Here is a 14812-nt window from a genome sequence, read left to right on the forward strand (position 1 = left end):
GTCGGAGTCGAGTTTTGGCTGGGCCGGACCGGCAGAATTTCCGCCAAGCCTCAAGTTTGCCCGTTCGGGTTGCAGACAGCGCGATTCTTTTTTCCCGTCCACATACTTCTCGTTCGACCTCCTTTGTCTATTGCTTACTGCGAGGAATCGAACCAGAAGTCTTTTCTCCATTCCACCTCACTGCATCATTCTGAACAGCATTTGGTGCTGATCTACAATGGCGCAAACCGCCGTGGGCAGGCTCTTCCGTCAGAGCACTACCAGCTCGATAAGCCAATCCGTGCTGAGACCATCTCAGGTTCGCAGCTTTGGTAACAAAGCAGGTATGCAATTATGGTTCGTGTGGTGGTATTCAATTTCTCACAAGCGACCATTGGCACAGCAATCCCAACTTTCACTCCAACAGCTATCCCTAAATTAGACCAGGCTCTCGACCGCTTCCGACAAGATCTTTTCATTCCCCTTGGACTTCCTAAGCGACAGAGAAAGAGTGTTTTCAAGCCGAAATACGCCCAGGCATTGGAACACGACCCGATCACCGTGAAGATAAGCGAAAATGAAGAATTCACCCTAACGCCGAAGAACAAGCACGAATTGCCTTCTAAGAAGGATGCTATGGAAGTCCTCCACATGATGGTTGAAACAAGGGACTTCAGCAACCTTTTCCCATTCATCAGCGGTCTCCGTATGTCGAACTACACCATCAGCACCGACCGTTGGGAGTACATCATCCGCAAAGCCGCCAGAACTGGTAATCTCGCAGCCGTCATCGAGTGCGCCAACCAGTACTCCCGCACTGGCCTAAGCCTGGGCAACATGAACATCGCTCGCCGTCTATTCTACGAGCTTCATCATAACGCATCACGTCGTCACTTCCAGGATAGGACAACCGTCAATGCTTTGAAACTGGCGGAAAGGGCGGCCAGTTTGATGGAACGCCCGGAACACTCTGTCCGAGGCGACAGTGCCAATGACCCGAAGCAGCAGCCTTTCGTTATTGGTACACTTTTGGAACTCAGCGTCGCGTGTAACGTTGATGATACTTCCCTAACGACCAAGGTTGTCAACTATAGCAAGGCACTCAAGGCTAATTGGGGTCTCGGCAAGTTCGAAGATGAATACACCACACCCGCCGAAAAGCAGTTCCGGGCTGAGGAGAACCTTGCTATTGTTAATGCCGTTAGGATGGGCAATCTGGTTTCCAGGCCAAACCCCTCGCTTGTCTCCCTCATGCCGCGCGCGGAGGCTCTTGAGGCTGTATTGGCTGAGCAGTTGAAGAGTGTTAAGAACAAGCAGGTTCTTGCTGACACGGTGGCCCAGCAGCTCATGTCTGTGAAGGAATAGTCTGCTAAATTGCATGTCTTTTTATTCTGTTTGTTTTGGTCCTGATCGAGCCATATCTACATGTATATTACATCTTTCCTCCCAGACCTTTCGGAGCTGGCGCTTGTATTTCTTAGAATGGATAGTTTCCTATCATTTTTCGCTCATGCTAGCCGCTGGTTCAGGTGCAATGTATTGAAAACAAATTTACTAAAAATGCCGAAAGGAAAGAATCAAGTTGAGTCTAACATTGCTCACGTGTCCCCAACGTGATGACGCTTAAGAGCACAATTCCAAAGTGTTGTCGGTACCGATGCGTGCTCTTACGGAAAGAGAAGTGGTGCCATCGATAACAGCAGGGCCAGATACAGTAAGCTGTCCCTCCTCCACGCCGTCAGGGGAGCCCTCGGGGACGTTCTTCAAAGTAATCTCAGTGCTGCTCAATGGGGCCCCAAAGTGGCTGGTACCCGTGAGGCGTCTGTAGTCGAAGGCGTTGGTCTGGGCGATAGCACCCGCAACTCCGGGTCCGGTCAAGGCATAAACCACCCGAGCGCCAGTGAAAATTCGAAGCTCGGCCAGCTGCTCGGAGCTAAGACGAGAAATAGAGCTGCCATCAACACGGTGAGAAATGCAAAGAAGCCGCAAATTGTCCAGAGAAAGCTCGGCGGTGGGACCGATGCGAGCCAGCTGGCTAAAGAAGTTGTGACTAGGCATGTTTCCTGCATCGAGGGTTCTTGCTTGAAGCCAGCGACCAATAGACGAGATGAGGCCAGTGTGTGGGCGCATGATCTTCTCGTGGTAATCACTCATAGTCTGCGACGATGCAATAATGATTGTGGGTGACACACCAGCAGTAGCCAAAGCAAAGTCCACCTTTTCGCCCGCAACGGAATTGAGGGCAATAGAAGAGTTTGCAAACAGGGCACCCATAGTCTGACATAGTGGGTAAGACCGAGAAAGGGAGTCAATGGACAAGACAATATCGGCTGGAGTGAAGCGCTGGGTACGAGGCAATGATGAGTTCAATGCGCCAATAGCTGCAACAAGATTCTAGAATTGCTTGTCAGTGGTTTTGTTATCAAAAAAACATGGTTAATCTCACCTCCGGCTGGAACTCGATAAATTGAACTGATTGAGAAGAAGAGGGCCAAACAGTGCTGACAGAGGGCGTCGTTGTTTTAGGGTCATACTCTGGAACATCAAAGCCAGCAATATCCTTGTGCTCCTCAACCAGATCATGCCAAACTGCCACACTCAAGCTACTCTCGACGTCCTCGGGAACCACGTTCCAGTCCATGTGACGGTTGCCATACTTGGCGACCCAGAGAGCGAGGGAGAGCTGTTTGTTATCCTTCGAGATAACAGAGAGATCAATAGATCCAGCTTCAGCAATGAGCACATCTGCCTTTGCTTGCTGCAAATGAACAGATAGTGTCTCTGCTGGGAGGTTATGGGGCACAATAACAACCTTGAAACCGTAGAAAGCACCCGCTGAATGATAAAATTAGCAATCAAGCTCAAGAAATGGAGTATAACTGCATACCGAATATCGCAGCCAGCAGTTCGATGGAGTCTGTGAGGCAAATAGCAACAATCTTCGCATCGGCGCTGCGCAGATGACTGCCAATAACGTTGATCTCTTGAGTGATCTGGCCCAACGAGTGCTCAATGGCCTTTTTCCCCAGTACAGTATAGATTTTTCCCTGCTTTCCAGATTTGGTGCCATCGTCGTTCAGAGCTCCACGCACAGCGGTCTTCCAAATATCACGCAGGTCACCGCGGCGGCCACCGGTCCATTTTGGCGCACCGGGATCCTTGACATTGAGACCAAATCGTAGGGGCAAGCCATGTGGAGTTTCCAGGCATCTGTATGTTGCAGATTCGCCCTGTTGGCGGATAGGGGATGCAGTCGATTGACGAGCAAGAAGGAACGGATGGACATCAGGGTCTTGAGACGAAACAACGGAGTACACAGCGAAGGCAACAACAACACCGGCAACAATGGTAGTGTAGATATTCCAGTCAGCTAGAACATCAGCCACTAGAGTGTCCAGCCTTTCCACGATGGAAGCAGACATTTTGATCAGATTGATGAAGTGTCAACAGAGGGACTATGACGTTGAGGGGCAGAGCTGATAAGATGGTCATCTGATTGGCTGAGCTCAGCTGCTCGGGTCAACCAAAAGCCCGCGAAACTCCTAATCCTCCAGCCATCTGAACGTCAACATCAACATAACACAACATGGCTTTTTAATTGCCCGGCTATGTGCATACCTGACTACTAACCCACAGTTTCTCATTCACTTCTCACCCTAGGTAAGTACTGGCAAAGTTCTTTGAAAACTGTGAGTTCTCTCCCTGTCGAAAAAAAAAACACAAGGAATTAGCAGCTGATCCCAAGCTACAGTCAACCTTCCATTCTGCCTTTCCTCTCTGTCCGTGTATTTTCTTCCCCGGCGCGACAAATGGCGACTTCATCTCTACCTGCTACTCCTAAAGCAGCGACTTCGCTGGCTCCTGCTTCCGAGGGCACTGGGACCCCGGGCAAATGGCGACACCCTATGCTGGCTGAAATAGTCAGACGCCAGAATGCAGCCACATTTGGTGAAAAGAACGTGAAAAGGCTGGTCTCGAATGGCGCAGTTCTCATAATGACATATGCTCTCGGGGGAACTGCCAAAGCATAGTGAGTGGGAGAGACCCCCGGATCTTGCGCATCGCGTGTTAACAGCCTCTGTTGCAGTTCAAGTAAAATCCTCGATACCGGCGATGCTTTCCGCGACTTCGCGATGGTTATTTGCCAACTCTTCCTCTTTGCCAATATTATCATGGCGCTCTATCCTCTCTTCCGGCCGAAGGATGACCTCTCGGACATTCCTCTTACTCCCACTCAACGAAAGCTCCTTGGGTTGGACCCTTCTGCGACCCCGCCTGCAACTCCAGGGACCACCTTTGCCACTCCCCCTAGATATCGCCTCTCGACTTCGCGCAAGCCTAGTCCCGCAAGCAGGCCATCCTCCCCAATGTCTGCAAATGCAAGCTTTTCAGAGCGAAGACCCTCGGCAGGTACTCCTTACTCTCCAGTCTCGAGCCCCTTGCTTTACAAAGCTGTTTCCAATGGAGGTTTAGATTCTGGTCGACGACAGAGCTTTGGCTCGTCCTCATTCGGGGCATCCTCGTTCGGGGCATCCTCCTTCGGAGCATCGTCATTTGGAGAGTCGAGTCTCGGTCCAAGTACACCTTCTCCGCTTGCTGGTAAGCGCGCTAGCTTGGGGGTGAAGAATAAGTGGTTGTATGAGAGAAGCCGACGGCTTTCCGCAAGCAATGGTGCACTTTGATTCTCTAGGGTTTTGAACAATATTCTCAAATGGGCGCTCGGGTCATGGGCATGGTCATGGTGTCATAGCGATTCATTTTTAATGTACTACGAGTATAACAACTTCTTTTAAGATTATTAAGTTCTGGAAGAATCGACGTTCTAAATATGCGCCTAGCTGTGTAAATTGTGGGCACTCTGCAGATCAGCTCCCCCGTGTTCTCAGGCCAAATCCCGCGCCCGCAAGATTAGGACCGCCAACCACCAGCACTTGGCAACACATCCGGCAACCTTTCCTGGCAAATCACCACCTCGACTTTTGTTGCGCTTCACTCTGCATGAAGCCCACGACGGCATAAGTAGCTCTTGTCTTACGTCATGGGGGCTTCGGAGTCCAAGCTTGTGTTCAAACAGGGCATCTTCCGCCTCTCTGAGGAACAGGAGATCCCCGCAGACGACCCCTACTGGGCAAGAGTATGTGCAACATAACTTGAAGCCTTCTCCAGGGGCATGAGAGCTAACTGTTCAAACAGTTTTGGGAGCTTCCCGAATCAACTGAAGACGTCTTCAGCCTCTTTACACCAGCCGACATACGGCGAACTCGCGATCATGCCTTGACCAACTTTGAAACGCTCTTGCTCGCCGTCACGTCGCGATTAAACGTCTTGAGAAACCATCCTTCGTTCCCCGACCCCGACCTTGCACCAGAACGGGATGCCCTCAACTGCATCCGTGTCCTCACTCGCCTCCTCCCCTATGTTTACGAGGCTGAGCATCTGGAAGAATGGGAAGATAAGTTTTTCTGGGCACGCCGAAAGCGAATGACCCGACAAGCGCAGATTTCTGGCGAGGTCCTCTTTGATGACGCACAGCCTGAGGACGAACAAGATCAGACGTCACCACGCGCCGCGGACTATGAAGACACGAAGCCTCTCGCGGAGGAGTTGATAGACACATTAGTGGACTTACTCTTCTTTGCCGATTTTACCATTCCCCGGCTTCCGACTGCCAAGGGCAAGGTATCATATTCAATCTGGCAGAGTGGTGTGGGCTGCAACACGGCAATGAGCTCCAACAAACAATTGGAAAGCAACCGATGCGAGATCCTTCGACTCATGCTTACACTCACTGGAAAGGCCATGTACTTACCATCAAGTAAGTCTGACCAGTATGTATGAAAACCTTTCAGCTTTTGTTAACTGTTCTAGGTACATTGCCCGTGCAAGGCGTCAAGGCCATTACCTACATCACAACTTGCCAGGATAAACAGGCTGTGTTGACTGTTCTTTGTTCACTTTTGAACACGGTATGTCAGCTTCCCTTGATACATTGAACGCTACTTATTCGACAAATAGGCCATGAAATATAATCCTGCATCATGGAGAGTCCCATATGATCACGTTGTCTGGAAGGATCCCAGGCAAATCTTGGTGATATATTGCGTGCAATTGCTCCTTGTTCTCTTGCTCTATCCCATTCCTGAGGATGGCCGTGGTGTACCCCCGAAGAACTATTATCGCCATTACTTTGGTCGACTACATAGACCTCAAGACTTCCAATTCCTTGTGGACGGCATGACAAGAATCTTGAACCAACCTGTAATTATCTCCTCGGTTCCCTCGTTCTGTCCAATATATTGACTAACCTATTAACAAAGATGCAAGCCACTGCCTCGTATCTTCCTGGGAGTCAAAAGTCAGTAAAATGGGCACCGGAAATGTTAGTCCTTTTCTGGGAAACACTTCAGTGCAACAAGAGGTTCCGGTCTTTTATCATCGATTCCAATCGCTCTCATGACTTCCTGGTCCTGTGCATATTCTATGCAATGGAGTATAGAATTGATCCTGCCAAGCAAGGTGTCGTTCGGATGTGCATTTTTATTCTTCAGACAATGAGCGCAGAGCCAACATTTGGCAAGAGTCTCAACAACAAGTTTGACGCACAAGAAACTCTACCACAATCAATTCGGTTGATGAAATTCTGCGGCTCATACGCCGACTTTTTGATCATGGTACGTCTTGCAGTAAAAAAGCAAACTAACAAAGCTAACTGCAGCAGTCCATTCATACCCTGATAACGACGAGCAAAGGCAACCTAGATACTGTCTACCCTGCTTTGCTGATTATTCTTAACAATATCGCTCCTTACGTTGAACACATTTCCCCCAGTGCTTGCTCGAAGGTCATTCAACTATTTTCATCTATGTCTGCGCCAAGCTTCTTATTAGCAAATGAGACAAACCATACTCTTCTTGCGTCGTTGCTCGATTTTATCAGCATCATGCTTGAGCATAAATTCACAGGTCCGTTTTCTCCCATCTTTATCCAAAGCACGGAGCCCTTGTTGACATTTGCAGACAACCCATACCTAGTCTACGCGATCTTGAAGTACAGGCAACGATTTGAAGCCGCGCGTGCTTTCACACTTGAAAGTGGCCAACAAGAAATTGAGCGCCAGCATGAAAGGAGGAAGGCTTCCACTTCTGATGCACCTGTTAGCCCAACCCTTTCACAGTCGGAGGAGGATCTTCACACTCCATCTGGTGCCCGGTCACCCTTGACTCGGATTCCCGAGGAGCACAGCCCCTTTTCTATCGGTGATGATGACTCTGATGATGAGGGAGAGGAACACACTCCTTCTCAGACGCCATCAGCTCAGACTTCGCGGAGGGCCTCGATGGCCTCCACCATCGACGAGACTGGAGCACAGCAAGTACGAGGCATGTCTGAGAAAGCACGCGGAAAGAAGCCTGCTGGAAAGCCTTCCTTTTCTCGTCAAAACAGCATGACGAGCCAGACCAGTATTTCTGCTTTATTCCCTGCCTCTGCCAGTGGCTTTACTCCTACTGTTCATTGGGTAAGTTAAAGCCAACAGATTTCCTCCCTAAGCAGTACGAGATATTGTTATTAACATGGCTTCCTAGCTCGAATCTTGGCTGCCCGAGCTGCCTCTGCACACGGTCCTCACTATCATCTCCGCAATCGCACCTCATATTCCTGATTCGGCTCTTCAAAGCACAGCTAGCCCCGAGGCACGTACGCTAATTCACAACCTCCCATCATTTGCCGAGGAACCCGAGGTCAAGGGCATCATCTCTGAACCTACCCCCGTCCGCGTACAATCATTTGAGTGGTCTGCCCTTTCAATGGGCTGGTATGAATCACTGCTCTGGGGCTTCATTTTCTCCAGCGAGATGGTGGTTGGTTCTGCTGGTGGTGGAACACCAGGAAGTGTGGGTGTCTGGAACGGCACGGGAATCAGACTTTTCCGAGTTCAAGAAGCCGCCGCCCAAGGCCCTACCTTGCTCGCACCCAAGGGGGCAGTTGATGCGGTTGGCAGCAATCTCGTTCAGCGCATAGGAAATCTGAGTCTTCGGGGTCGTAACTCCATCTCTCAGGAGTCTGGAAGTGCCTCTTCACCGAGTGTGCGAGAGATTTAAGGTCATACACTCATGACGTACATAGCCATCATTCTCACGATATGACTTTGCATCGATAATCCCGGGCTTCGACATGCATTCCTTAGATGCGTGACTCGTCCGTGGTTTCCATGTCTTTTGAGCACCCATTTTAGCCATCGCGTTCAAATACCATGTGTTTTTCCTATTGACTAAGCTCTTCCTGTAAGGAATATCAAATATCAAATACGCAATATCAAATATCGAATAGAATTGAAGTCGCTGGCTCCTGTTGCGTGGTGAGCAACCAAGACCTCCTTGACGAACACGTGCACGAGATCCGCGTTCCGATCGTCGCAAGAACTCCATCCTCAACTACCCTTCAACTGGCATCGCGGTCCTTTCGCGTCTCTAATTTAAATTGGTTGCGAAAAGTTATGTTCTCTGTCTTCATGCTGTTCATTACCGGTATTGTTGTGGCTCTGTTCGCGGGGCCGGTTCCTGCTTTTGGGGCGATCACCTCCAGCCTGCAGAGCATATTGAAGAACACCCACGGTAGCAAAGAATATGGATATCCGACCGATATAACCCGGGATCTTTTACCCGTGAGTATACATTCTTGGTTGGCTCTTTCTTAGCCAATCTTCTTCTTGTGGAAAATCATTGTTATTGACCTAAGGGCGGATGGCTAGATTCCTGTTCATTCTCATAAGTACGAAAATCCCAAACATCCAATAAATCAAATACTAACCCAAAAACAGCGATTACTGGCGCGATGAGCCATTTTATACTGGTGGGTAACTTGTGTGGCTCAATTGTGCTGGCTCTTAACTCATCGCTTTACAGGTCTGTCTCATGGCTGTACGTCCACTGAAGCGGACGTCTGGCTTTATAATGGCACCCTTTATGTATGCAATTTGAATTACTCTTCTGCATTATTACGCTAACTGGACCAGGTTGGACACGCTCAATCTGCCTTGACAAAGGAGCGAACTCTTGAATCTCTGTACATTAATCCTATCCTGGATGTTCTGGAACGCCAGAACCCAGAGAGCCCATTCGTGACATCACCAACCAAGAAGTAGGTCACTTTCTTTCAGTTCTATATTTGACGCTTATACTGTGTTTACATAGTGGCGTTTGGGACACTGTTTCCGATCAAACACTTTATTTCTTTATTGATGTGAAGACCTCTGGCGCCGAGACCTTCAAAGCAGTTATCGCTGCTCTGGAGCCTCTGCGAGCCAAGGGGTATCTGACCACTGTCAAAGATGGAAAGGCTGTTACCAATGGAGCCGTCACTGTCATCGGCACTGGAGAGACACCGCTGGATATGGTTGCACCAGTGAATGACCGAGACTATTTCTTCGATGCACCTCTGGCAGACTTGAACGACCCCAAATATGCCAATATCACTGGAGTTGTCTCGCCAGTCGCTTCGACCGACTTCAACAAGGCCGTCGGCAAGATCACTGTCGACACAGATCCTATCCTATCAGAAGACCAGCTCCAAACCCTCCGAGCCCAAATCGCCACTGCGAATGAGCGCGGGATTGGTGCTAGGTACTGGAACACGCCTGGGTTCCCAATCCGGACGCGCAACCTTGTATGGAGAACTCTACTACGTGAGGGGGGTTATCCTGCTCAACGCCGATGACCTAGACGCTGTGACGGCCTTTTTCTAAACGGCAGGCTTGAATGACATCAGAATCTGCTGTAACATCTTACACTACATCCCACGTGGCATTTACTTGTCTTATTTAGGTTTATGGCGCTGGTCAGAAATAAATACATAGAGTGAATTTGCCATGGCATATCGAATCAAGGTCGAATCATGGCCTTTCCATAAAGTGTTATCCATCTGCGGGCTCCTCCTTTCTTATTGCACTGTGCTAGGAAGATGTCTCGCTCAAGAGTGATTACTTATGCACTTCGCAGGCAGGAGCGGCACTTGTGAGGAGAGGCTTTGCCTTTGCCATCAGCATGCACAACCTGGCGTCCAGGGCAACGCTCATCCTCGGAGTACATGTGTCGACGACATTTGATAAACTCGCCTCCGGTGGAGTGGCCACAGGTGTAGCGGATCTGCATCTGAGTGCAGCAGGCCAAATTGTTGGCTTCAGGGACTAGCATGTATAAGCGGCAAGTCTATAGGGCAATATTTAGGGGTTCACACTGGGGAGGTCTCGGTAGACTCTTTTGAATGGCATCGGCACCGGCATCTTGGAGGTGTAAGGTCACGCTGCTCAAGCCTTTGTGCCACCTTCTATCAGTAAACTTGAAGCATTTTCATGTGAGATCATGTCTTGGTGCGAGACTTGATCTGGCAGGTGGTTATCTGCTTACTCTGTGATGATCTTGGCGGGTGTATGTGTAAATGTGAAAACTTATGAGAAGTTGGGCCGTGGCAGGATTATGAATGAGAATAAAGAAGAGATTTCAGAGTCGACAAGATGTTTGCTGGCAATGAGTGTAAAAGGAATTTGCCTTATATGCTGGCATGGGGTGAATATACCCTATTCAGGATGACTGCAATGACCTCCATGTTTGTTCACAAAGCTTGCATGGCTCAGATGTAAGTCTGCAAGTATACCTAGTACTCTTCCTTCAGTCATAAAAGCTTATAACTGCCACCGACCTCATTGCATCACACAGAATCAACAGCAAAGTACGCTGTAACTTATATAGTCACTGGCACGTGATCTTCACAGGGCGTTCAGTCGACGGCTCCGCAGTTCTCCTCCTCTCACCACCAATTCAACGGTTCTCATTGGATGAACAAGAATGGTATTAGATCTGGCAGATCTCTTGGCTGAGGTGCTCCCCACCGGGGTTGAGATCACTGTTCGCCATGTCTCCTCAACACCAACCCCATGCGAAGCTCTCTTTGCAGCTGCCCCGGGTCAGCCGTCCGAGCCAACATTTTGCGAAAACCACTTCCTCTCAGTGTCAATTGACTCCAAAAATGAAGGAGAGATTATCGTTTTTGGTATAGAGGTGATGGTATATAACACGGCCCACTTGACCGTCATTTTTGTTTCAAAGGCCGATTCCACGGGCCTCCTGCATCAGCTCAAACTGCCACCCAAGGTCTCGATTTTGAGACTGGTTTCAAAAACTTTCCTCTCGTATCTAGCACAAACGCGACAGCGGCCCGGCGTGCGTCTAGTTGTGTCCTTGTTTGCCCGCGCCCAGAACCAGTACTTGTTCCCGGGCAGTATTGAAAATCCCGAAAAACACGTCCTGGATGACCGAGGCTTGATCAAATGGTGGTGTCGCGCTGTAGATCCCATCTTGCGCAAGCATGAGCCTGAGTCTGCTATTCAGGAAACAACGTCAATGGACCAAGCTGTCGAGGCGGCCACGGCTTCTGCTACCGCGTACTTGATAGTTCCAAGCTGTGATCGCTTTGAGACGCGTAACTTTTTTCCACCTACGGCTAAGTCCGACGCCTCGGATCGACCGCGGTGGCTCAATAGTTATCCGTTGAAACAGCTGTACCACGATCCCTCGGCTCCTCCTCGATGTTTGGTTCCCCGTTTCCCGGACGATCCCAAGACACGCTTCCTTGTTGATCTTGATGGCGAGCTTCCTGAGCAAGAGGAGGGTCAACCTGCTCCTCCTAATGACGGGAGATGGCGAAGTGTCCGATCCCTGGATCAGTTCTGGGAGATGATGTCTTTCCGCCAGGAATGCTCTGCCGGTCGTCTGGTTGGCTTCTTGTGGCTTGTTATCAATCCTCCTGGTCTGATGAATTCGACCTCAATGGAAAGCCGTACCCGTGCCGCTGAGCCAGGTCAGACCCAGAATGGACCAGAGGTGTCTGCAGTGACTATGGAAAACAAATCGCAGGTCGAACCCAGCGAACCCGAAAACACGGAAACATCGGCATCGACAGTAGATGTGCAACCTACTGCGACCTCTATTGAGCTTCCTCGAGACGATACATCAAACGATCTCAACCCCTTCGACTGGCCAGAAGCCGGGCGTGGACATGTCGTCCTCCACGAGGCAGACTACAAGAAGATGATGGACTCCGTTCTAGATCATTTCTATGACGAGAAAGAAGTTGTCGCTAGTACAAGAATATATGTCGACCAGGTTGCTTCGCTTGCAGATGAGCTTACCTGGGGAAAAAGGTTGTAGGCAGCAGGACCGCTAGCAGTGATGCACCTCGGCCTGCAGACGACAACACTAGCACCAACACCAACAATGTGCTCGACCTTGGATTGATCCGCAAGCGCAAGAAGTCTGAGGGTGAAGGAAACACATCTGCTGTGGGTAGCCAAAAGCCCATTGGATCAAGCGACACGTTCCAGCTCCCTCGCAACCAACTCCAGTGAATGTGCTTCAACCCAGCTTGGTTCGCAAGAAGAAGAAAACGTGATACGCGAGCTTGTTTCTACTGGGATGTGACTTTGGAGTTTTGGGAGGAGTATAGCCTTTTTCTTATTCTTATTTCGGGTCTTCGGTACTTTGCATGAATATTAGTAGCGACAATCGCTAGTTGCCTGGACATGCTTATTTCCGGGGCATCCGCGTACGCGATGCATTTTGGCCTTTGGAGGGCGTAAGCCAATTTTCGGCAGCTTTGTGTAAATTAGGTTCACGGGTTGCCCTGTGAAGCTCTCTAGGAGCTGCAATTCTCCATTGAGATCTTCGAAATCCCTAAGAATGAATAGCAAAATAAATCCAACATACGATGCGTACAGTATGCGAGGGTCGTCAGCTGGGGCGGGAGCCCAATCCACCGCCAAAAATGAAATCCACCTGCACCTCTGGCACTTCCTGCGTTTCTTACTTCTTTTCTTCGGGAATGTCCTGCCTATGTTGTCGCCTTCAATCCCATGCTAGAGTCTACCACCTTGTCCTTCTTCTCCCGGTTCGCTGATGGCGCTCTATCGGTGCCCGTCGCAGCCAGCTGGTTTGCTCTGATCTGGTACACAGTCGTGCAACTAGTATGCGCCTTGGGATATTTCCAGATGTACAATTCAACCAGATCCCCACGATCAGCAGAACCAGGCCACTAAACTAACTTCTTCGCCCGCTAGATGGAAATATTTCTCGCGACAGCCACGCCGGTCCCGTCTAGCAAACGCCGCCGACGCACCGCACGTCACCGCCATCCGACCAGTCAAAGGTCTCGAACCACACCTCTATGACTGCCTCGCTGCTACCTTCCGCCAGGAATATCCGCGCGACAAGCTAACCATTTGTCTCTGCGTGTCGACACGAGACGATCCCGCCTACCCCACACTGTGCAGGCTCATCGCCGACTTCCCGGATGTCGACGCGCGCGTTTTCGTTGAAGAGGAAGATCCGCTGTTGCAGCAAGATGGAACGAGTACCTACGCGCTAGGCCCGAATCCTAAGATCCGAAATATGAGCCGTGCCTACCGCGAAGCGAAGGGTGACATCATTTGGATCATCGACTGTAATGTCTGGGTTGGAAAGGGTGTTTGCAGCCGCATGGTGGATCGACTGTGCGGCACTGGAGCGACGCCGGGCAAGAAATACAAGTTCGTGCATCACCTGCCTGTGGCTGTGGATGTGACGGGGGAAAGCAACTTGCTTGAAGAGCGCCAGGCGCTTTTGGATAACGATCCCCAGCCTTCGAATGCAGATGCAAATATTGCCGCGGCAGCCATGTCCTCTGTTCGTCCGGAGGATGGCCCGGCGGCTATGATTTCGACCGGAGGCGGTCGACTGGAAGAGCTGTTTCTGTCCTCTGCCCATGCAAAGATGTATACGGCTATCAATACCGTTCTCGTTGCGCCTTGTATTGTGGGTAAATCTAACATGTTCCGCCGATCTCATCTCGACTATCTCACTGCTCCGTCGTGTTCAAATCCCCAGGCATACCATGCCGGTATCGACTTCTTCTCGGAAAACATATGCGAGGACCATCTGATCGGTGATCTTCTCTGGAGGAAGAAGGTACGGGAAGAGAAAGAGCTTGGGGAACGTTGGGGCAAACATGCCATGGTCTTTGGCGACTTGGCTATACAGCCTGTTGCAAACATGAGTGTGCCGGCATATATTGCACGCCGAGTCCGCTGGCTACGGGTCCGCAAGTTCACCGTTCTCCTCGCGACACTTGTCGAGCCTGGCACCGAGTCATTTCTCTGCAGTATCTACGGCGCTTGGGGCGTTACAGCAGCACTGGCACCGCATCTTGAGCAGAAAGGTGTGCAGTGGGCATCCAGCCTGGGAACTTGGATGGCATTTTTAGTTTGCTTCATCTTGAGTATGACTTCTTGGATACTGGTTGACTGGACGCTGTACATCAAGCTTCACTCCGCAAAGGCCATTGAGATGGATGAAAGTACTCCGGCCTTCACGCGCCCCCAACGTTACCGATCATCCCAGACTACACGACGCTCCTTCATGCAATGGTTTGCCGCTTGGCTTGGTCGTGAAATGCTGGCCCTCCCCATTTGGATCATGGCTGTGTACGGCGGCGTGACAGTCGTATGGCGAGACCGCCGCTTCAAGGTCGGCTTTGACGCAAGAGTCCGCGAGATCGACCCTGCTCCGCCGATGCTTTCGTCCAGTGCAGCCAACGCGGGTTCTGTCCCAGCCCAGCGTCCCAACAGCAAAGCGGGCAAAGTTCGAAGCGATTGATGTGTATACGAGCCCATATGAACATTATGTATACTAGACTAGCATTTCAAGCCCTGCATAGCCTTGCAATGTGATATTACGACGGTTGGAGATGAAAAAAAAAACACCCATATTAAATCATGAATGAATATTGACAATAACAAAAGAATTCC

The 14812-nt window shown here is 50.2% G+C and overlaps 7 protein-coding genes across 7 annotated transcripts; 6 read left to right on the forward strand and 1 right to left on the reverse strand.

Annotated features, from left to right (window-relative positions):
- Positions 1-217: 217 nt before the first annotated feature.
- N7511_000518 (uncharacterized protein) lies at positions 218-1344 on the forward strand (the record flags this gene model as incomplete). Its single annotated transcript, XM_057122943.1, has 2 exons — positions 218-323; positions 383-1344. 2 exons carry the CDS (start codon positions 218-220, stop codon positions 1342-1344), a joined length of 1068 nt encoding a protein of 355 aa, XP_056988676.1.
- A 258-nt stretch (positions 1345-1602) lies between these two features.
- On the reverse strand, positions 1603-3401 carry N7511_000519 (uncharacterized protein; the record flags this gene model as incomplete). Its single annotated transcript, XM_057122944.1, has 3 exons — positions 1603-2373; positions 2426-2814; positions 2867-3401. 3 exons carry the CDS (start codon positions 3399-3401, stop codon positions 1603-1605), a joined length of 1695 nt encoding a protein of 564 aa, XP_056988677.1.
- Positions 3402-3788: 387 nt separating this feature from the next.
- Positions 3789-4661, forward strand: N7511_000520 (uncharacterized protein; the record flags this gene model as incomplete). The annotated part of the gene is made up of 2 exons (XM_057122945.1): positions 3789-4009; positions 4067-4661. 2 exons carry the CDS (start codon positions 3789-3791, stop codon positions 4659-4661), a joined length of 816 nt encoding a protein of 271 aa, XP_056988678.1.
- Positions 4662-5017: 356 nt separating this feature from the next.
- On the forward strand, positions 5018-8078 carry N7511_000521 (Hid1 family protein; the record flags this gene model as incomplete). The annotated part of the gene is made up of 7 exons (XM_057122946.1): positions 5018-5113; positions 5173-5794; positions 5848-5945; positions 5995-6237; positions 6297-6650; positions 6698-7495; positions 7563-8078. The coding sequence occupies 7 exons, from the start codon at positions 5018-5020 to the stop codon at positions 8076-8078; spliced, it is 2727 nt and encodes a 908-aa protein (XP_056988679.1).
- Positions 8079-8473: 395 nt separating this feature from the next.
- N7511_000522 (uncharacterized protein) lies at positions 8474-10166 on the forward strand (the record flags this gene model as incomplete). Its single annotated transcript, XM_057122947.1, has 7 exons — positions 8474-8641; positions 8729-8748; positions 8798-8829; positions 8883-8944; positions 8993-9117; positions 9171-9642; positions 9975-10166. The coding sequence occupies 7 exons, from the start codon at positions 8474-8476 to the stop codon at positions 10164-10166; spliced, it is 1071 nt and encodes a 356-aa protein (XP_056988680.1).
- Positions 10167-10820: 654 nt separating this feature from the next.
- N7511_000523 (H3 histone acetyltransferase RTT109) lies at positions 10821-12379 on the forward strand (the record flags this gene model as incomplete). The annotated part of the gene is made up of 2 exons (XM_057122948.1): positions 10821-12178; positions 12235-12379. 2 exons carry the CDS (start codon positions 10821-10823, stop codon positions 12377-12379), a joined length of 1503 nt encoding a protein of 500 aa, XP_056988681.1.
- Positions 12380-12883: 504 nt separating this feature from the next.
- Positions 12884-14660, forward strand: N7511_000524 (putative ceramide glucosyltransferase; the record flags this gene model as incomplete). The annotated part of the gene is made up of 2 exons (XM_057122949.1): positions 12884-13020; positions 13088-14660. 2 exons carry the CDS (start codon positions 12884-12886, stop codon positions 14658-14660), a joined length of 1710 nt encoding a protein of 569 aa, XP_056988682.1.
- Positions 14661-14812: the final 152 nt, after the last annotated feature.

This window comes from Penicillium nucicola (assembly GCF_028828085.1).
Source record: "Penicillium nucicola strain IBT 29836 chromosome Unknown utg000001l, whole genome shotgun sequence".
NCBI lineage: Eukaryota > Fungi > Ascomycota > Eurotiomycetes > Eurotiales > Aspergillaceae > Penicillium > Penicillium nucicola.